General features: G+C 49.4%; 6 protein-coding genes across 6 annotated transcripts; 3 read left to right on the top strand and 3 right to left on the bottom strand.

Moving 5' to 3' along the window:
* Positions 1-124: 124 nt before the first annotated feature.
* CTRU02_204196 (uncharacterized protein) lies at positions 125-445 on the top strand (the record flags this gene model as incomplete). Its single annotated transcript, XM_036728289.1, has 1 exon — positions 125-445. One exon carries the CDS (start codon positions 125-127, stop codon positions 443-445), a length of 321 nt encoding a protein of 106 aa, XP_036579998.1.
* Positions 446-1,772: 1,327 nt separating this feature from the next.
* CTRU02_204195 (beta-ketoacyl synthase domain-containing protein) lies at positions 1,773-11,440 on the bottom strand (the record flags this gene model as incomplete). Its single annotated transcript, XM_036728288.1, has 9 exons — positions 1,773-3,399; positions 3,470-3,966; positions 4,033-6,781; positions 6,844-9,673; positions 9,760-10,089; positions 10,191-10,416; positions 10,522-10,613; positions 10,700-10,820; positions 10,922-11,440. The coding sequence occupies 9 exons, from the start codon at positions 11,438-11,440 to the stop codon at positions 1,773-1,775; spliced, it is 8,991 nt and encodes a 2,996-aa protein (XP_036579997.1).
* Positions 11,441-12,148: 708 nt separating this feature from the next.
* CTRU02_204194 (cytochrome p450 monooxygenase) lies at positions 12,149-13,892 on the top strand (the record flags this gene model as incomplete). Its single annotated transcript, XM_036728287.1, has 4 exons — positions 12,149-12,508; positions 12,565-12,736; positions 12,810-13,412; positions 13,471-13,892. 4 exons carry the CDS (start codon positions 12,149-12,151, stop codon positions 13,890-13,892), a joined length of 1,557 nt encoding a protein of 518 aa, XP_036579996.1.
* A 1,254-nt stretch (positions 13,893-15,146) lies between these two features.
* CTRU02_204193 (3-hydroxy-3-methylglutaryl-coenzyme A reductase) lies at positions 15,147-18,773 on the top strand (the record flags this gene model as incomplete). The annotated part of the gene is made up of 4 exons (XM_036728286.1): positions 15,147-17,526; positions 17,598-18,324; positions 18,382-18,452; positions 18,508-18,773. 4 exons carry the CDS (start codon positions 15,147-15,149, stop codon positions 18,771-18,773), a joined length of 3,444 nt encoding a protein of 1,147 aa, XP_036579995.1.
* A 203-nt stretch (positions 18,774-18,976) lies between these two features.
* CTRU02_204192 (beta-lactamase) lies at positions 18,977-20,390 on the bottom strand (the record flags this gene model as incomplete). Its single annotated transcript, XM_070204341.1, has 4 exons — positions 18,977-19,111; positions 19,171-19,879; positions 19,936-20,239; positions 20,303-20,390. The coding sequence occupies 4 exons, from the start codon at positions 20,388-20,390 to the stop codon at positions 18,977-18,979; spliced, it is 1,236 nt and encodes a 411-aa protein (XP_070062104.1).
* Positions 20,391-20,813: 423 nt separating this feature from the next.
* Positions 20,814-21,461, bottom strand: CTRU02_204191 (uncharacterized protein; the record flags this gene model as incomplete). The annotated part of the gene is made up of 1 exon (XM_036728284.1): positions 20,814-21,461. The coding sequence occupies one exon, from the start codon at positions 21,459-21,461 to the stop codon at positions 20,814-20,816; it is 648 nt and encodes a 215-aa protein (XP_036579993.1).
* Between the last annotated feature and the right edge of the window lie 652 nt (positions 21,462-22,113).

The following is a 22,113-nucleotide window of genomic DNA, read 5'->3' as shown; positions in this document are numbered from 1 at the left end:
AGACAAGCAAGAGGCCCTTGTTCCTGTTGCTGCAGGGTGCTTGCTGGCCAGCTGCAGCTCAAGCGATCTTGGAAGTAAGTTCAAGTCATGATGCATTAGAGTTAACCATACTTGCAGACACTGGATGTTTGCTTATTTTCTGGGCAATAGGAACACAAGAGGCAGCAGCGTCAGTGTGTGCTGGGTTATCAACACGGTCAACATCACGGCCGTCATCCGAGACTACCCCGGAGACTTCGACCGGGGGCTTTCCATCCTCAGTTCTTACACCGAACAAAAGCAGTTCTGTAGGGGCTATTGCAACGTCAAATACAACAACCAGTCAAGCCAGTGCAATTGGCTCAACCTCGCCAACTCTATCAACAGGGGCTATTGTGGGAGTCGTTATTGGAAGTGTCGTAATGGTGGCATTCTTCCTAGCCATGATTGCTTTTATTCGATATAGAAGAAAACCGGTAGTCTATGAAGAACCCGGGCACCACATAGTCGCAGTCACTGAGTTGGATGGACAGCCATTTGCGAGAAGTGAACTAGACACTCAAAAGCCGGGAAAACACAAGCCAGCTGAACTAGCCAGTGGTCCCCAAGCATTTGAGCTTGACGGGAAGTCGGCCAGAAGCTGTAAGAAAGTGGAACTCGATTGCAATCTTCCAGTTGCCCAAAACACTCACTCGCTAGGAAAATTTTCAGGCGAAGACAATCACGATCCAAGCCCTGGTGGTCTTACGGTAACAACCGCAGAGCTTCCATCACCTTCGGAATCTAATCAGCCCGTCTCCCCACCCAACACCATACAGACCAGTAATATTCTTATAGAGTCATCACTGCAACCTGTCGCATTGTCACCTAGCCCACGTGAGCTAGAGGACTTATTGGAAGAGGAATCAGAATTGCAAAGGCGAATAGAGACATTGGATCAATTACGAATTGCACAGGAGGAGCAGGTGGCTATTAGAGAGAAGATACAAGCATTGAAAAAACACAACTGATTCAAGTACATGTAATACGAAGGCTGGATACGTATACAACTGCAACAGATATTCACAAAGTTTCTGATCACGAACAAAACTTCTTGTAGCCTATTGTTCCCGTATAATTCATGATGATTAAAATTGTGCGCAACATATCTGGTTGGAGTTACCTTACAGCGAAAACACTATAGGATACTCCGTACGTTCTCAACGACATCAGCTGGCATTGAGTCGGCAGGTACTATTGTCTATACTTTAGTTCAAGCTGCTGGTAGGCAGAAGTCGCGACCCACGACTATAACTGAATGCGCTGCCTGTGCCAGCCCAACTCCTCGGACTTTAAGCTCCTTGCTAGTGGTAACAGAGATCTTCCTGGGTCATCGAACTCTCCGTCGTCACTAGATGAGCCAAATGTCCTGGATGGCCTTTGCACAGCAAAGTGTTCTCTTTAAAATCGATACAGTTGCTGAAGAATATGCAAGAGCTCACCGGCAATTTAGCTGAGCAAAATATGTTTTGCCAACTATTGCATACCCAAAATGTGTAACATTGCGAGGCCGCCGTTGGCAATCTATCTAGCTTGCCTTAATCAGACGAAATTCCTCGTAAGTAAGAACAGCCACACTTTGATTATGAGTCCTTCCTATTGAAACTCCTTATGCCCTGAGATATGGCAGACTACAATGTTACTGATCTTTTACTTCGGTACTCTGATAATTATCGCAACAACAATAACAAAGAGGCAAATTTGTTATTCTTCTATACTACACGCAGCTCAGCTCTTCTCCGTAAAAGCACTGTCTAAACTGCAGCCCCTTTAAGGGGCTGATCCAAGCGTCCCTCATTCACCTTCAATGCCGGATTCCTAGAGAAAACGGATAGCACGGACAAGTATGCATTAGCAAGGAACTTCGCATCTTCCGAGCTGTAGAGCGTGTTTTGAAGCTTGAATGTAATGAGGGGTGTCTTGCTTGGGTCATCCGATATCTCCAGCACAACGTCATAAGGGGTTCGTTCACGCGTTGCCTTCACCTCGGTGATCTTGGCTGCGCCAATAGTGCCACTTTCCGCCTGGCCCTGTCGATAGTCAAAGACAGCCTGGAAAAGCGGTGCTGGCTTTCCGGACTTTGCTTGTGCTGAAGACAGGTTAAGACGGTGGAGCAGGACGCTGTACGGCACTTGGGAGTGCTGCAACGCCGTCCGCATGTGTTCTTTGGTTGCAACAAGCTCGTCACCGAAGGTGTCGCCGGCGGCGTAGGCCATTCGCAGAGGCAGGAGATTTGCAAAATAACCCATTGTCGCCACGTCCTGCAGGTTGGGCCGGTTGGTGTCGGCAACACCGACGGCGACCTCGACAGTGCCGGTCAATCGAGCAAGCAGCACGTGGAATGCTGTCAAGTAGAAGTGAAGAGGGCTGGCCTTGTGTTTGCGGCTACGTTCCTTGACGCGGATGGCAATCATGGGATTCAACCGGACATTGATGGAGTGTTGCTCCCAAAGGCCAGTTGGAACCGCAGTAGCGGACTCACGAGTTTGGGCACCAGGCAAGCTCATGACCGGCAGCACAGCAGCTGGGGTCCTGTGCAAAGACAACCAAAAATCGATGTCATCGTCCATACTGCCACTCTCGTACTGTTGTCTCTGACGGGAGGAGGACTCCACATATTGTTGCACGGGGGCAGGGAGCGATACGCCTGCGTATAGCTGCCCGATCTCATTGAAGAGATTCTCGGTTGTTTGTCCGTCACCAACAAGCCTGCTGTAGCCAAGTACCAAAAGATGTTGATCAGATGACCAATGGAATACAACTAGTTTGATCGTGTCTCCATCGGCGAGGGCATATTTGTGTTGCTCGACCCGAGAGAAGCCTTCCAAAGCTGTATCGCGATCGGCCACGCGCACTGACTGTAGTCGGACAGCAGATGATGGTAAGGACATCACGGTCTGTACATGAGTATTGCCATCTTCAGAGAATCTTGTGCGGAAAATCTCATGTCGGCGTAGCATAATATTAACCACTGCCGAGAGCCTTGTGAGATCGATAGGGCCCTCCATAAACATGCCGATTGTGGAGTTGAAAATAGTTGGGTCGTCAGCCTGCTGTTGGAGTATCCAGGAGTACTCTTGAGCAAGCGACATCTGCTCTTGGCGGACAATGACGGGGTCTTTGGCCTCATTGTCCATGTCTTCCGGCTCGGTTAGGGGAGTCCTGGTTCCGGATTCTTCCTCGGTGGAACTTCCATCCTTGGATCCATCGCCCAAAGAATCGACCTTTCCATCACCATCGTCATCATTTCTTGAACCGTCTTGAACAAGCGGGATAGCAGAAGAGGGTAACCTTTCTGCTGCCTCCATAGCCAAGTCAGAGATTGATGCGCCGCCTAATACCTTTAGCAGCGGGAGATCGAGATTAAGTTGCTTGGAAAACCTTGAGCACAGAAAGGTTAGTCACTGCCAACCAACCAATGAATATAGCATCAAGTCAGGGACACACTCACCATGTTCCAATTGTTACTGCGCCAAGAGAGTCAACTCCTTGGTCAATAAGTGGGCTCACAATGTCTACACTATCCTCTGGAGGGATTTGTAAGGTGCTGCGTAGCTTCGTAGCGAGGCCATCGATAACTATATCGCGGACCTCATCCAGGGAATGAGCTGCCATCAATCGGTCTTTTATAGAACCTCCAGATGCAGAAAGGTCGTCCAACTTAGCGCTCTGACTCTGAAGTTTGTAATATCCGAACCGTGGATCGTCAAAGAAGGGAATGCGGTCCCGGAAGGTTGGGTCGATGAACGGCACTCCCGTAATGACCTCAACGTCCTCGTCCTTGGGAGCGTCAGGTCTTCCAGCTACAACAGCCTCGGCAAAGAGCGCGTGCAATTCGTCCTCAGAAACAGTATCAAACAAGAAGCGGACAGCGTCGAATTCTTCTTCGCGGCCGGCGCGGGTAACATAGCCGACACCGTAGACAGCACCAATGTCAATGGTAGACCCCTAAAATTTGATGTAGAGTTAGAATAAAACCACTATGAAAATAAAGAGTGAGGTTTGGAAACTTACCGAGAGCCCGCGTGCTCGTCGCTGTTGTGCAAGAGCATGCATGTAAGAGTTGGCAGCACTATACGCGCTTTGACCGGGGTTACCCAAGACAGCAACAACTGACGAGAACATGACAAAAAAGTCCAGATTAGAATCCGCCAAAGCTTCATTGAGGATGCGCACACCGGTGACCTTGGGTGCCGCAACCATCTCCATCATTTCAAGGTCCATGTTCTTGAACAGGATGTCTTGGAGAACGAGTGGACCGAAAGCGACACCTCCAATAGCGGGCATGCCTGAAGAAGCAATTGTTTCAAGCCCTGTATCCACGGAAGCCTTCTTAGAGACATCCATGGGTAGTACAAGCACATTACCTCCCATTTTCTCAGTCTCGGCCAGCCATCGTGGATTGACTTGAGGATTGCGACTGGAGAGTACAACATAGCAGGCTCCGTGCTTGATCATCCAGCGGGCGAGAGATCGACCGAGGTCTCCAGCAAGTCCCACCAGGAGATACGTCTTTGTAGGGAGGAAAAGATTAAGAGAGTCGATGGGTTGTATCCTGACATTGAGATTGGGATTAGCCCGCCAGTTGATTACTGTAGACATACCCCAAGTGCCATTGAACCCTGTCCACTTGTTCGCAGGGACCATATCAGGAGCAGACTTGGAAGTGACTGCCATAGCAACAGCTTGTTCAACATGCTTTAGGTAACCATTTGGGATACATGAAGAGACGGTCTGTGTGGCCAAGTCTTGGATAAGATGTTCAGTGCGAAGTACCAACACTGTCGATGGGAAACAAGCAGCTAGGCGGCGGGCCAAGCCGAACGGGCTCTGATCGATAGAAAGATCATAAAAGACCGACGTGTCAGGGGTAAAGGCTTTGACCAAAAGGCTGCTGTGCGTCTCTTTCTCGTGCAATCTAATCCATTGTCCTTTACAGGATGGTGCTGGATGTACTGATGCAAAGTTGACACGCACGCCTGCTTTTGCAGCTGCTCGCTCAATCGCCTCGATGCAAAAGTGAGGCGGCTCCAGGACAATCATGGCGGTGCCGGGTGCAGCTTGGGAAATAATTGCCTGTGCCAGTATCTCTGCAGCTATAGAGAGCAGGACACACTCGTCTTCGTGGACAGAGTCTAGAGGAAACACTCGACCGGCAGGCACGGCAATCGTTGATGCGTTTTCTTGAGAGAGTGCGATGACGGGCTTGCTGGAGCCAATCTCAGTACCTTGAACGACGTACAGATACCCAAGGTTGCCGATGCGAATGGATTTGGCTAGAGCAAAGCTGACAGAAATATTGACCAGGCCAGCATGCGTGTCAGCGACGCTGCACTCCAAGTACGAGTCCTGATTGGCCTTCCGCAACCTAACAGGAGACTCATCAATATTGACTTCAGTGAAAATAGGCCGTCTTTTTGAGTTGAGTCGGTCATTTCTCGTAATGTCATGCTTGAGACGAGGGATTATCATGCGGCCTTGCGATAAGTAAATTTCAGGTTCCTGAGTCCAAAGTAGGTGATCCTCCTGCCAGGTGGATCCAAATTCTAGACGAAGCAGTTGCTCCGCCAGAACATTGCCATGAAGGTTGCCAAGATTGTCCACGTCAAGAACCTGGGCAGAAACTTCAGGGTGCTCAAGACGCACTGAGCGAAGGAGACCAATCGCCATGGCTTGGTAAGGGTGTTCAACCCAGGCGTTCTCTGTCACCCAAAGAATGTGGGAGGCATAGTAGAAGATGGATTTCATAGCTTCAAACTTGTCCTCATCCAAGTCGATGAAGAGCGGATCGTCCAAGTCTGAAAGAACAAGAAATGTAGACTTAGTCTCCAAATCCGTCTCATGGATATCTCGTAAACTTTTGACGCAGGTCAAGCGGCGGTGAGGTAGAATCTGCCGCAACTTTTCGATGGCAGCCTTCGTCCATAGAGAGCCTCCACCAATGGTCACAATGGCGGGCTCTTTGTCCTTTGGTGCGGCAGAAAGCGGATGGTCCAGCCGTGAAATTTGGGTGGTAAGAGCGTGTGTACTGAAGCACGAGTTGGGGAATAGCTCAGCGTCACGGTCTAGGGTACGAGAATCGATACCCGAAAACCCAGTCTGCCTGAGGATTTCATCCCATTTGTCAAAGCTAACAAACGGCTCCCAGATGCGGCCTTCATCCTGACCTGCCCACCAGTCGGGAAACAGACCAAAGATGAAGCCAAGTCGAGAATGCTTACGGTGCGTGAGCTCCATCACCACAACGTGACCACCAGGCTTCAGAAGCGATCGTACATTCTTCATAGACTCATGAAGGATCGGTGTAGCATGAAGAATGTTAGAAGCAATAATAAGAGCGTACTGTTGTGGTTTGAAACCTTGTTCTTCAGGGTTTCGGCGTATATCTAGAGTGCGGAAGTCCATGCGATCTTCGTACTTGACGAAAAGCTCACGCGCCTTGTCGAGAAAGCTCGAAGAGATGTCGGTGAATGTATACGTGTTGAAGGCAAGCTGCGGAATATCAAGGATGTGCTTTGTTGCGCCTCCAGTACCGCCGCCAATCTCAAGGATATCCATATTCTGGTAACGATGGGCAATCTGTGACGAGAGATCCTGGAAGTAAGAGAGTGACGGACCAAAACTGCGAGGATTGGCGTAAAATTCTGTAAGAAGACCATCATGGTCCATCAGTTGAAAAGGGTTCCGTGTGCCGTGGATGATAATGTCCTCAAGGTTCTGGCCTATCCGATAGATTAAGCGGACGTGTGGATGGTCAGGAAACCTGGATATTCATGTTAGCATTTCTTTCTAATGACGAAAATAAGAGGCTCAAATGACACGTACCTCTCGCAAAGTTTCGCAATTCCGTCCTGAGTGTCGGTCTCCCAAGACTCATTATACCATGCGTGAAGCCGACCCCCCCTTGCTTCTGCCAGTACATACTCGAACCATTTGACCTGCTGCTGATGGTATGGAGCAATAAACTGTTTATCCTCTTCTGTAATGAGTTGTAGAAACGTTCTGATATAAAAGAACACAATGCGCTCCATCACTGGCATTGCAGCCTTATCCTGCTCTGTTGCCCAGTATTTCTCATCGTCGAGGAGCTTCTCAGGGGAAAGGGGTCCCCATATCCATTTCGAAAACATTTGGTGGTCATCAGCGGCAGATGGAGGGGTAAAGGGCTTGAACATTATTCCATCGACTTGGAATAAAGTAGATCGATTGTCGGTGATTCCATCAGTGGCTGGTGCAAAGACTTCAATGTCACCCCCAATTGCATCGCTGGTAGAATTTCGGACTGAAGAGTTAAAAAAAACCGTACTCAGACTCTGCTTGTACAGCGAAGCGCATAAAAAAGGGTTGACGGCGACGCGCTCGATGCTGGTAGGCACATGAAGTGATCGCAGTCGCTTGTCTCCCGGAGAAGAATAAGCACCAATAATGGTTTGGAAGGACAAATCCAGGGTTGCTGGGTGAAGTACAATAGTACTATCACCATCAAGACACTTGGGAAACGCCATCGTGCCAGTGGTCTTTCCATCAACACGCTTCATGTTGGTAATCTCGCGGAACTCCTTGGAATATTGATAACCAATGCCTGCGAGCTCCTTGTAAAATGTTTCGAGGTTGACCTTATTCATGTGCGGCGGCTCATCCTGTGAGTGCGGCAGAGCATGGTAAGATAGATCACCTTGAGCCAAGGTGACAATAATCTGGCCTCTAGCTGACGAGGATGGACTATTCTCCTTGGCCAGACATGATGCAATATTGAATGTAAGCACAATCCGATCAGGATCAGAGGGCTCCAGTGTGACGACATCGGCCTTCAACGAAAGCTCTACAGATGTGCTCTCGTCCTCAAATGTGATGGCCTTATCGATGCTCAACTGTAGAACCTCCAACAGTTGCACTTTGCGGCCTGAGGCCACATGAAGCGCTGCCTCCATGGCCATGATTACATATCCAGCACCAGGGAAAACGGTCTGTCCCTGTAGTCCATGGCCCTCGAGCCAGTCGATGTCTCGTGGCCGTATGAAGTTGTTCCATATCATCGATGAAACCGTGCTGTCAGGGGACAGTTTGCCCAGCAGTAAGTGCGGTTTATCACCATGAAGAAAAGCCTTTGCACGCCGGGATGCAGCCCAGTACGTACGGGAGTGATCCCAAGGATAGCGAGGAAGCTCTTTCGCCAAACTTCTGTTTAATCCTCGAGGAGAGATCTTGTTTATGATACCGGCAATATCGAGGCAGCCGGAGCCGAAGCGCTCCCACAGATGACCCAGAGCGCTGGCGAAAGCATCAATATCATCGCCACCGCGTTGCATACACCCAGTGTAGGTGAGCTTGATGCCTGCGCTCGCCTGCATGGTCGAAAGTGCAGGGCCCTTGAGGGCTGGATGTGGGCCGACTTCTATAGCGACGTCAAGTTTGGTCGCATTGTCGCTCGTGGCGTGAGTCAGCGCTTGTGAAAATAGTACTGGCGAGATGAGGTTGTCTTTCCAGTAATCACTGGCAACATCGTTGGCAGTCATAACCCTGCCCTCCCGAACGGAAGAATACCAGATGGGAGAAGTTGATGAAGGGATTTCAGCTTTGATGGAGTAGCCGCACGATTCCATTGCTTGGGTATACTTTGTGGCGCAAGGTAGCATATGGTGCGAATGATAGGCCTTGTCCACTTTCAACAAACGTGCAAACTTTGCTTCGTCCTCAAGAACCTCCTGCATATCATGAACAGCGCTCGCATCACCCGAGAGCGTTACGCTATCTGGTGAATTGCTTGCTGCAACACAGATTCGCCCTCGGAATGCTTCCAAGGCACACAGCTCTAGAGCACCCGAAAATGAAGTACCCGCAGCGAGCATGGCACCCTTCTCACCTGTAGGGGAGCAAGCGTAATTGGTCGTAACAACACCGCGGAGGTACGCAATTCGGATGGCTTGAGAAGCGGTGATAAAGCCAGCGGCATACGCGCATGCGATTTCGCCCGAACTGTGGCCGACAACTGCTTTAAAGTTCACACCCGCGGCAGCGAGAAGGCGAACGAGAATGATTTGTACTGCAGTGCAAAGTGGTTGTGAAAAAGCCGCGTTCATGACGTTTGAACATTCCTTTTCACGCATCATTTCGCCGTATAAGGTCCAATCAGGTCTGTACTCCTCCGGAAGTGTCTGCAACGAGTCTTCAAGTTCTAAGAGAATGGCGTTGGCAAGGGGAACATCGGAGACCAGCTTCTTGCCCATCGTGGGCCACTGTGCTCCTTGGCCGGTGAAGATGCCAAGGATGCCAGGATTATTCCTCAGATCAGTCGTCATAATTGGAGGTTCTTCTTTGGCATCGATTTTGGCGACTTCTCCTTGGAGAGTGGCGATCGCAGCATCAAGGGTCTGGACGCCAACGATGGAGCGCCGCACGTTAAGCACAGAGCGATTTTGAAGCTGGGTCCACGCGACGTCCTGAATTTGAGTTTCTGGATTGGCCTTGAGGAATTCAATAAGACTTTCCATGACGTTCTTCAGCGACCTTTCGGATTTTGCTGAGAGAACAAGCGGAAGAATGCATGCTGCCTCCGTATTGGGCGAACCGAGGTGATCAGGACGCAGCGTGTGAGCCAAGGAGTCGGGGGGCACGTAGTTCTCAATAATGGCGTGGGCATTTGTACCACCAAAACCTAACATTTTCATGGCCATGTCAGTTGTGTCTTTGCACGTATGCGTTCTCATGTCTTCCAAAAAATGGAATGTAGTAAGCACGTACCGAAAGAGTTGACGCTTGCTCGCCTCGGCTGCCCTGGAGCTAAGGTAGGCCAAGGCTGCGCCTCGTTGAGAATGCGCAAATCATGGTAGTAGGGAGCTACACGGGGGCTGAGGTTATCAAACAACAAGTTTGGAGGGATGATGCCATTTTGGACAGCAAGTGATGCCTTCATCAAGCCAGCAATGCCTGCTGTTCCCTCTGTATGCCCAATGACTGTCTTGACACTACCAACGTATAAAGGGTCTTCATCAGTTATACGTTTCCTATGACCAAAGAAAGCTGTGGAAATTGCCTCAGCCTCCTGGGGGTCTCCGGCGGGCGTTCCAGTGCCTAAAACAAGGCATATTAGCAAACCGTATTTGTTTTATCATCATGTAACACCCAAAAGAGGGGGCAGATAGGTGATGTTGACTTTGCGAAAGGGTTCTTACCGTGCGCTTCGAAGAATTGACAACGATCAGTGGGCTTCTCAAGATCAAGCCCTGCCTTTTTGTACGTCTCTCTAATAAGGCTTGCCTGCGCCGCGTTATTCGGCATTGTGATACCTGGGGTGCGACCATCCTGGTTGACTCCTGTTTCACGGATAATGCACTCGATTTGGTCACCGTCTGCGAGTGCTTGGCTAAGGGTTTTGAGTACAACACAAGCAACGCCTTCCTATAGGAACAGACCAAAATCAAATTCGTCAGTTCCAGAGTTCATATTTGCCATTCAACGCGGTCTGTCTGTGGTAAAAAACGAGAAACGCGTTGTTGAACTCACACCTCGAGCATAGCCATCGGCTGATGCATCCCACATTCGCGACCGGCCGGTTGGCGACAGCATGTTCAGTTTGCTTTCCAACACATAAGGCACTAAATCATTCAGGTTAGTTGTGCTACATAAGGTAGATTGCCGGCTATCCATGCTATGAAATTGGCAGGTGTTCCACGGAACATACTGGGGTCAAGGATTAAATTGGCTCCAGCTGCCACAGCAATCTTACTGCTACCGCTTCGTAACTGCTGCACAGCTAAATGAACGGCAACCAGCGACGATGAACATGCCGTGTCCAAGGTCATCTAAAAATGTAGATTAGGTCAGTAAGGTTGTCCTTTGGAAGTGTTTGGCTTCAGCGCTAGTATACTATGAACAAGACAAAAAGGGAATTATTCAAACTTACACTAGGACCATGCCAGTCGAAGAAGTAAGACAATCGATTCGATGCAATACACAAAGAAATCCCGGTAGCGGTATGTGTGGGAACGTTAGTCAAATCGCGTGTAATATTCGTCTCAAAGTCATGTGTCATGACGCCAACGTAGACGGCCGTCGAGCTGCCTGCAAGATCTTCAACTTTCATCCCTGCCGATGAAATACCCTCATAGACAGTCTCCAGCAGCAGCCTCTGCTGAGGGTCAATAGCCTCGGCCTCGTGTGGCTGGATGTTGAAAAAAGGCGCGTCGAATGCGTGCGTGTTGGTGGACAGAGTGTACGCGTGCATGGCGTTAGTCCGACCTTGATGCGTTCCATCGGGATGGTAAAAGGAATCAATATTGAAACGGTCCTTGGGAATTGGGCGCTGGAGATCGGTGGGTGCCTTTAGCTCATCCCAAAGCTTGGATGGCGTATTGATGCCGCCAGGGAAGCGGCAACCAGAGCCGACGACAGCAATAGGCTCATTTAGAGTTGAAGTAGCCATAATAAATTTAGGTACAGGATACTATAGTGTAAGAAGAACTATAAACATCTGTATGATGATCGTGGATGGAATAGTCGTACTGGTCATGGATCTCGAGGAATCAAAGCGACCATTGCCTAACAAAGTCTCAAGTGGTAGCAATATCGATTTGTATTATATTGAATCAACTTACTGTCTTCAGTGAGGGCTTCGGCAGTCCTATACAATGGTACAAAGTGAAGACACCAACGCACTCTTTGGGCTGGTTGTAAAAGCAAGCCCCGAAGAACAATTCATTGGGACCATGCTGCAGGTCGGCAACTCGGAGTGAAGTGAAGTTCACCCAAGTAGCATTACTGGCAGTGAGTCTTCGCTCTTACTCAGATTCGAAAGATATGAAGGATGCAATTCCCTGTCCGTCTATGTCGGAGACACTGCCGATGCGGGGCTTCGGCAATGGGCATCAGGCTTTCCTGCACGGCGTTCGCCTGGAATCAAATCACCGTAAACCCATGGGGCTCGGCGTGATTCGGCGTTTACCGTGCTTCACAGCGCTGAAATGCGAAGGAAGTGTTGCGTGTGGCAGTCAAATGACATATTCCGGAAGACAGATGAAACGACTTGAATCCCATTTCTTATAAGTGTTGGTTCGCATTTCATGTATGTCATCGATCTCTCACTTGGTATCTCAGTTTCATATGTAACATTTTGATATATGAAATCAGAAGAATGATTTCCGCAAACATAGTCGACAGCGTTCGGGCTCAGCTGGACCCTTTGGCGCCCGCTAAACCTCTTCCTTATCTTATAACAGTCTTACTCTTCGCAGTGCTTATCTATTCCCGCCAGACTTACAAGTCAAACATCCCTTTCCTCAACCCCAAGGGGAAGTTTGAGCTTACAAACACCCGCGTCAAGAAAGAGTTTGACTCGGAGTGCAAGGCTATGCTAACATCTTGGTTCGCCTCAAACCCTGACAAGGCCATTCGTCTTAACTGCGACACTGGGACAGCGACGGTGCTACCGCCGAGCTTTGCCGTCGAGGTGTCTAACAACCGCGGCTTCGACCTTTTTGAGTTTCTTAAAGATGTATGGTGATCTCTCTAGTGTTTGACCCGGTTCAACTGCTGACTACGCTGCTGTAGGCGTACCACATCGGACTCCCTGGCTTTGAGGGCTTCAAAGAAGTCTGTCAACCAGCACATTTAGTGAACAACGTTATCCAGAAGGACCTTACCAAGGCTTTACCCAAGCTTACTAAGCCTGCTTCTCAGGAAGCTGGGGCAGCCATTGACAGAGTATTTACAACTAAGACTGGTAAGATACTCGGCACTATACCGTCTCCTCACTTCTTCATCTGGAGCCACTTTTCCTCTAACCGTTTTTGAAGACTTTCACCCAATTCCTCTCGGTGATGCTATTCTAGAGGTTATCACTTGCACAACCTCACGGGTGTTTCTTGGGGAAAAGATTTGCCGGAATAAGGAATGGCTCAGAAATGCTAAAGCCCACGCTGCCGGCGTATTTACCGCAGGCTATGAGCTGCGCCTGTGGCCGACACCGATTCGCCCGATCATTCACTGGTTTCTACCAAAATGCCGCGAAGCCCGCGCCCAAGTAGAGAAGGCTCGAGACATAATCATGCCCGTGGTTATGGAGAGGCGTCTTGAAAAGGTTCACCTGGAATCACAGGGGAAGCCTGTGCCCGAGTATAACGACGCCATAGACTGGTTCGAGCGGGCTACGAACGGAAAGGGCTACGACCCTATCGGCGCGCAGCTGGCGCTCTCATTTTCATCCATCTATACCACCACCGATCTTGTATGCCAAGTTCTCATCAATATCGCACAGAACCCAGAGATTATTGAGCCCCTGCGAGAGGAAATTCGGAACGTCATTGGTCAGAATGGATGGCAAAGCAATTCACTATTCAACATGAGACTGCTCGACAGCGTGATGAAAGAAACTCAGAGATTGAAGCCAATTGAAAGCGGCAAGTCAGGCCCTATGATATTGCCTCCTCGCTATTGCTGACAATAAAAACCTGTCAGCCCTCATGCGTAGCCTAGCAGTCACCGACATTAAGCTCAGCGATGGAACAATCGTACCCAAGGGTGACGTGGTGGCTGTTGCATCTCATCAGATGTGGGATCCTACGACATACCCAGATCCTGAAAAGTTCGACCCGTACCGTTTCTACCGCATGCGCCAAGAACCTGGTAAGGAGGCTGCATCGCAGCTTGCAAACACAAGTATTGATCAATACGGCTTCGGACTAGGTCGCCGAGCCTGCCCTGGCCGCTTCTTTGCCACAAACTCTGCTAAGATTGTTTTGACTCATATCCTCATGAAGTATGATTGGGAATTGCAAGATGGTTTCGAGCCAAAGCCCGTATACCGCGCGTTTGGAGTCCGATTTGACCCCAGAACTGTGCTTAAGGCAAGGAGACGCAAGGTGGAATTTGAATTCTAAGGGACGACGCAAAAGTCGCGGCGATGCATGCACAGAAAGTATTGGAATCATGATAGGTCGAGCACCAGGGCACACAAGAACCAGAGCAGAAGCAGATGGTGTTCAGAAGGCTATGGTACGATGGTCGTTTTGAATCGCGCTCCTCTGAGTTAATAATTGCATATTTGTGTTGTCTGGCACTGTCTCAATAATGAGGTCCTTGAGTAGAGAATATAAGATTAAATTTTGACATCTCCCAATTATAACTTCTTAGAACCAATTGATTGTAATGTTACGATGTTCGGTCAGCGAGTTCGTCAACTCTTTCGTAGGTTTGCTTATATGTGTGCCTAGTCATAACTGATAGATACAGATGTTATTTCGCTAGACTATATTTCAAAATCGCATTTTCATGTATTTGACTCTTCACAGACACTGACTTCCGTCCTCAGCTTTCGATGTCTCAGCAACATCCATTTTGCGACGTATCATACCTTGCTAAAGTTCCCCTACTTTGTGATTTAGACATCCTCTCGAAATCTTCTCTTTTCACTAATTGGTAAATTTTTAACTTAGCAGACGAGACGATCATCATGACTCTCAATAACACTTAGGCGTTAATCATCACTTCATGATACTAGTGGGTTCAGAGCAGTTCGTTTTCCCTCGGCAACGCACATCCGCAGTGTCAACATCTCTGCCGGCGTTTTTCGGTGTTATCATGCAGAAAGGTTCGGCGTTTTTCGGCGCTTCATCTGTTGTGTCACACAAATTGAATTTAAAATGTCACTGTGCCGAGATATCCGAGTTGTTACGAGGATATGTAGCAGGGTGTTCAGCTCGGAAACGCCCCAATCATCGTTTTTAGCTGGTATCCAAAAGTGCGCCTCCATAAGGGGCTTGCATATGCCATTTATGAAAATCGACGCGTATTTATACATCTGGTTTGTATTCACGCGTCCTTGCGGTGAGTGAAGTGAAGAAACAAGCGGCACAGTAGCAACAAATAGGAACGCAATTTGGATTTGGGCCCACACATTGTCCATAATCAGCAGCAGGTCATAGGGGGATCAGACACACCCATCAGTGATCGAAGTAGTCGAGAATGCCTATCGATGATTAAAGTCCCTCGGAAATGTGTCTTCATTGTGATTATTGATGTCTCACTGTGCTTTCGTTGCTATAGGGTACACAATAAGCACCACACTACCTTGAGTTTCCTTCTCTTTTGTTTGCAAACATCAGACTCGACTACATTTGAAGGAATTTCTCGTCATGAACAGATTGGGAACTCTCACCCGCAGAAACCGTGAAATTTCGCGACAGCATCATGCATCATGGCTTAGCAAGACGATAACCGCTTTCCTGCAACCTCTGCCTCGGGTGGCGGCCATTAATCCGATCCCAGTGGTGACTTTTATTGCTCTCCTCGCGAGCTTGACCTACATTGTCCTTCTCGAAGACACCCTCAACGGAAGTAACGCTACTCTTGCCACAGGCTACGCCGAGACTACCTGGCCATCTCTTGCCCGAGGAAGTCGGCAACTACGCACGACTCCAACGTCGAATTGGACATGGTATTACGACGATTTAGAGCCCTCAGACCCAATCGATCATGTTGCGCTCCTTACCCTCGTCTTCCCCGGCACTACGCCAGGTAATACAGTTTCTATTGAAGATATCCAAAGCAAAGTCGGCTCCGTTACGCTGCTGTCCTCCAAGTCCCATCCACGTCCTGTGGATGTGCAGGATACGACGCTCTCATTCTGCATCCCGTACTTTGAAGCACCTAGGCACCTGGATTCACTTCAAGAAATTTCAATCAATGACGACACGAATACGAAAGAAGATAACAGACGGCTCGAGGGAGAAAAATGGGTCATGAGGGCAGCGAGAGAGCACAGCCAGGGCATGGATCGTAACAGATCACGTATCGGAATTGCTCAATGGATTCGCAACTCTTATTCGGAGTTGCTCGATCTCTTGCGGACAACCCAGACACTCGATATTGTCTTTATGGCTCTTGGTTATGCGTCCATGAACGTTACGTTTGCATCCTTGATAATTTCCATGAGACGCTTAGGTTCACGGATATCACTAGCTGCAAGTGTTTTGATCTCCTCCTTCTTCGCCTTTTTGTTCGGTCTTTTAGTTACTACGAAGGGCTTCCACGTTCCAATCAGTATGCGTCTCCTTTCAGAGGGCCTACCGTTCTTGGTTGTTCTCATCGGCTTCGAGAAGAACATTACGCTCTCCCAGTCAATCCTGTCGCATGCGATCAAACACAAACAGTCAAGAGGCCCCTCGAACATTGCTAGATATGCCGTCGAGACTGCCATACAGGAGACAGGGTTTAGTATTGTCAGAGACTACACCATCGAAATTCTACTCCTAGTTGCTGGATCGTTATCTGGTATTCAAGGGGGACTCCAAGAGTTTTGCTTCCTTGCCGTATGGATTCTTTTTTTCGACTGCGTTCTTCTCTTTCTCTTTTACACTCCCGTTCTGTGTATTAAGTTGGAGATCGACAGGATCAAGCGTCATGCTGACATACGCGACGCTCTCGAAGACGACGGAATCAGTCACCGAGTCGCTGAGAATGTTGCGCGAGTCAGCAGCTCGGGAACAGCCAGCATGTTTGGAAGTCAGGTCGGCAACTTCCAAAACATTCCAAGCCTCAAGGGCTTCATGGCTGGATGTATTGCGCTGCTGGTTCTTGTGAACGTGGGCTACTTAGCATATATTGAGGGCGCGACCTTCCTCTTGACCGGCTTTCCCATGTGGTCTCGTTACCTAAGCAGCGCAGTTATCACCAATCCCTCTGTTGATCCCTTTAAAGTTGCTCCTCATGGCCTTGAATCTTTGCTACTGTCAGCCAGAATAAGTGGCCAGGGATTAGCCGTCAATGTTCTAAGGCCTATCAGATACGAGTTGACAGAGGCTCTCGGCTCAAACACCAACAATCAGGCCGGAGTTGTTTCGAGTGGCTTTGCTTTTCACGCTGCTGGCAGAAGTGTTGCCGATAGTCTGCTCAGTAGCCTTGAAGATCCAGTACTTCATAAGTGGATTATGGGTGCCCTGTCACTTAGCGTTGCCTTCAACATCTACCTGTACAATGCAGCGAGATGGGGCATCAAGAACGACATTGATGCGACAGATGGTGGTCGTGTCAGCCAACAGAACGATACCCTCGCCAGTGACATTACCTCAGGCAGCACAAGCATGTCCCAATGCCATAACATCGGCTCTACGAGAACTCTGGAACATATCGTAGAACCTGACGGGCTCGTTCAGCCAGCGTCAATACATACTGCAGCGTTTCCGGAAGAACCAAAGCTATCTCGACGCACTGACCAGGAAATGATTGACATGCACCAAGCAAAACGGACTCATGAGCTTGGAGATGAGGAGGTAGTGGTTCTATCCCTTCGGGGTATGATACCCGGGTATGCCCTGGAGAAAGCTTTGAACTTCGATTACGGTCGAGCGGTAAAAGTCCGCCGAAACATCATCTCTCGAGCTAAAGTAGCCGCAAATCTGACGTACTTGCTTGAAGACTCGAATCTCCCATACAAAGATTATGATTGGTCTCAGGTCTTTGGCGCCTGTTGCGAAAATGTCATCGGCTACATGCCAATTCCTGTTGGGGTCGCAGGTATACGCTCATTCAACCTCTTCTGGTGGCCTGCTACATGTTTTGACAACCGTTACTGACGCATATTCTAGGACCTCTTATCATTGACGGAAGAAGCTACTTTATCCCTATGGCCACTACAGAAGGCGTGCTTGTCGCCAGCACCAGTCGCGGTGCCAAGGCTATAAATGCAGGCGGTGGTGCGGTTACCATACTAACATCAGATGGTATGACGCGAGGGCCATGTTTAGGCTTCAAGTCTGTTGAGCGTGCGGGTCAAGCAAAGTCATGGATTGAATCCGAAGAGGGGCGAACAACGATTGAAGGTGCTTTCAACTCGACGAGCAGGTTTGCCCGCCTTCAGGGAATAGACTCAGCCCTTGCGGGAACATGTCTCTATGTTCGATTCAAGGCATCTACTGCCGACGCTATGGGTATGAACATGATTTCCAAAGGGGTCGAAAAAGCCCTTTCCGTGATGAAAGAGGCGGCTTTTGAGGACATGGAAATCGTGACGCTTACCGGCAACTACTGCACTGACAAGAAAGCCTCAGCCATGAATTGGATCCAGGGGCGGGGCAAGAGTGTCGTTGCAGAGGCGCTTATCCCGAGTGATGTAGTAAAAAACGTACTCAAGACTGACATTGACGCATTGGTGGACGTTTTTGTCAACAAAAATATGATTGGGTCCGCTATGGCAGGCTCTATTGGAGGGTTTAACGCACAAGCAGCGAATATCGTTGCTGCAATCTTCATCGCCACCGGACAAGACCCAGCTCAGGTGGTAGAGAGCGCCAACTGCATCACCATTATGAAGAGGTAGGTTGGCAGAGCTAGCCAGAAGTAACTTGTCTGTCTACTAACAAGACTGAATAGAGCCGGCGAATTCCTGCACATAACGGTATCGATGCCGTCAATCGAAGTGGGCACTCTTGGAGGTGGAACAAGTAAGTTTCTCGGGTGACAGTGTCTGACAGGCTACTGACACACGTTTGATTGCAGTTCTGGATCCTCAAGGTGCCATGTTGGATCTACTTGGAGTTCGGGGTCCTCATGGCACGCAACCTGGCGCAAACGCCCGTCGTCTGGCTCGTATCATCGCAGCAGCCACCATGGCTGGCGAGCTGTCGCTTTGCAGTGCCTTGGCAGCTGGTCACCTCGTTACAGCACACATGCAACATAACCGCTCGGTAGCGCCCACTAGATCAAACACACCAGCGCCGGCAACCAGGCCGACTGCATCTCTTAGTTCAAACAAGACGAAATAGATATCGTCTTATCTGTTTGTAGGAAGGGGTTTACGAGAGAGAATCACACGAAAGTTCTACAACTGTTCCAAAGGAAAATACGCTCCCTCGGTTGTGGAGAGAAAGGGAAATTATAGACATATGATTGAATTCTTCTATTAACATGTAGGCAGTGTAAAAAATGTGGACTGGCAGCGGACGGCTACTCTCCTGATATGAGAGCCTCACTCTTCTACTTCGTTTAGTTTCTGATATATGGCTCGTTCAAAGTGTCTGCCCAGCTCAACACATTGTTTATCAGCCCACGGAATCAGCTGAAAGGCGATTAGAATGCAGATTCCAGCTATTGGGTCAATGCACTGGCTCAAGACGTCGTTAGTGTAGCTCTTAATCTTGAGAGCGACGGGGAAATCCTTACCCAGTACAGATTGGGAAATCCTCCCCAACTCATCGAACCCTTCCGTCGCCAACTCGTTCCGTCACAATCTTCCATGACCATCAACCCACCAAGCCCGTGATTTCTTCTGATATCCACTTGGGGTAGCAGTCCTCCATGGTTGGTCTCTCGTCTGGAGTCGAGTTCGTCATTGAGAGACTGCTCACACTCCCAATCTAGCTGCGGACGGAACATTTCCTCGACCGTCTGAGCCCCGAGAAGTCGACCATCATTGGCTGTCAATGAATATAGAAACTCCATGAATGCAGCTGAGCTGGCAAAGATCCCCATGCCACCAAAACAATCTTTTGGGTCAGACTGGAAGTAGCTCGCATTCTCATTCTGGGGCACTCCCTTTGGGTCGCGTTTGCTCATATCCGCTCGGTTTATAGCCATGTCGGGACGTTGCTGCAGTTTAAACGTCATGTCTGTCACTCCCAGTGGTATGCAGATGTTCTCTTGCAGGTACTGATCCAAGTCCATACAGGTGGCTCGTTCAACCAGTTTACCCGTCCATTCAAGGTTCGGACCATAAGACCATCGCAGACCGGGGTCGTGTATGAGCGGGTAATTGAAGCGCTCTGTTACCGTCCCGGCGGCGGGCTCTGAAATGAAGCCTAAGTCTCGATATCGCATCAGGTTTGGGTCTTCAACAACATAGCTGATACCAGATGTATGGGTCAAAAGGTGCCTGTGACTGGGTGAGCTCGTGATAATTAGCGTTGACAACAAAGTTTTTTCAAGTACCTCAGCGTAACGGCCCCCTTCATGGACCTTAGCTTTGGTTGCGACTCGTCATCGAAACCGTCCAACACTTTCATCTTCCCAATCTCAGGTAAAATGGTGCTGACGTCCTCATCCATACGAAGAACTCCACGCTCGACACATTGCAACGCCATAACAGTGGTGATAATTTTAGATGCGCTTGCGAGACGCATTGGAGTGTCGGCCTTCAGAGGAGGTCTAGACGAAGGGGCAATTTCGGCCCGAGCAGTCTTGGCTCCATAACAACGCGTGTAGTTGACTTTGATGCCTGCGAGCTCAGGGAATGCTTTGTTAGTTGACCGATATTGACTATTACGGTTGAGCTATAAGCAATGACAGACATCCTTACCCGACTTGTCCTTGGCCATAAGCACCACGCCTGGGATTTCCCCCGAGTTGACAGCCAACTCGAATTCTTTTTCAACGGTATCCAGCATTGTGGCAACATTGAACTCTTGAGTCCATCACTCTATTTCCTAAGCTAGAGACTTCCTGCATGATGTAGGTGTGCATCTTAATATTGACTTCTCCTTTGGACTAGTACCCTTCGCTTTAAGACTATCTAGGACCTATCGACCTTGCACTCATGCTCCTAGGTACATCAGCGTACATATTTGAAGGAGGTGGGTCGCATCTCGGTAGGATCGCGAACGCCGACTCTGGCGCCGAATTTTTCTAAATATTCGGTGAATCATAAACGACCAAGGCACCGATGGAGGAGAGATAATCAGGGATATCGCTCCTAACGGGAGCATCTCGGGATGCAGATCGTCCCGCACGCAGAAAGGACTTTTGCCGTGGTCAAGCTTTGTGCCATAAGCTGACAGCATAAAGGTGCATTATCTTCGCCACCATCGGAGTTATACAATCTCATAATGTGACAAGTGACGCTTGTAGAGCCCGAGAATGTCCATGTAGCAGCGTCGCAACACCGTTAACGCCTTCTCTGAGCCGTCCCCTTGTCCATCCGAGGCGGAGCCGAATCTCTGCCCCTGTTCATCCCACAGCACCACTATTAAGCGCGCAACGCACGACGAGTCAATGTAGATGCAGGGGCTGGGCGGGTCGGTCGCGCGGCCCGTTGCGCATCCAATCTGACTCGTGTAGGGCAAAGGGCCGACAGGCAACCCTTTGGCCGCGATGCCGTGCTCCCGTGGAAGGCCAATCATCAGCTCGATCTCCCGCAAAAGTCTGCTTCCCGTACGGAGCGTTGCGCATGCTGAAGATAGGGCATGCCCAATAACGTCAAACTGGGCGGCCGACTCACATATTTGTAGATCGTCGTCGAAGCTGCCAGGACTGCTAATGCTGCTGCTGCCACCACTCGACGCGGCGCCTGCGATCGCCACAGACTGGACACTCATAGATGAGAACATCTGTCCCGCAAAAGAGCCCGGCACGTGTTCGTTTCTTCGACTCTGGGTTGATTGGAGCGCTTCGCCACCATTCAGGGATGCCAGGTGCAAAGACGAAAGATCTTGCCAGAGCTTCTCGGCTAGAGCACTCATAATGTTGACACATAGGACGTAGCATTGTACAACCAACAGGGTCGTTTTCGTACGCAGATGCCCCTTTAGAACAACGGTACTGACCCCATTCTGTGCCTGCTGCGAGTGGGGTTCCAGGGGTGGGGGTTCAAAGCCTGCAAGTAATTTCTTGAAGATACCAAAGACGTGGCCAACAGGATCTTCGCAAAGTGAGCTTCTCTGGAGATCTACGTGGGAGTTAAATATGGAAAAAAATACGTACATTCTTGTACATCCCGCCCTGCCCACGTAGTAGACATGCCCTCTAGGGCTCTCTCCAAATCTTTCAAGATGACCGTGAGTGTGTCTAATAGAAGCTGCTGGTGGCTTTTAGCACTCCTGTCTTTTGATTCCTGGAGGTGTTGAATATCTGGCCTCCCTGCTCGAGTTTCACTGCCTTGAGAGGTAGCTTGGTCGCTCATCTGGTAGGCTGTCGTATCCCAATCCATGAAAGAGACAAAGTCATCGTGTGTAATGTCAGGGAGATTCATTGAGGATGGATCGAGAAAACCGCCATCGAAAGCACCAAGGGTGCCATTGCTTTCATGGGCGAGGAGATCCCGTGATTGCTGCATTTCCGGTAGTTCCGAGGATTCATTGGTGCTGGTGGTGGTCCCGCCTTCGCTACCTTTTG

Source organism: Colletotrichum truncatum (assembly GCF_014235925.2).
Source record: "Colletotrichum truncatum strain CMES1059 chromosome Unknown Contig_0002, whole genome shotgun sequence".
Lineage (NCBI taxonomy): Eukaryota > Fungi > Ascomycota > Sordariomycetes > Glomerellales > Glomerellaceae > Colletotrichum > Colletotrichum truncatum.
Note: the sequence above shows the minus strand (reverse complement) of the source record. Positions and strands in the feature narration are given on the sequence as shown.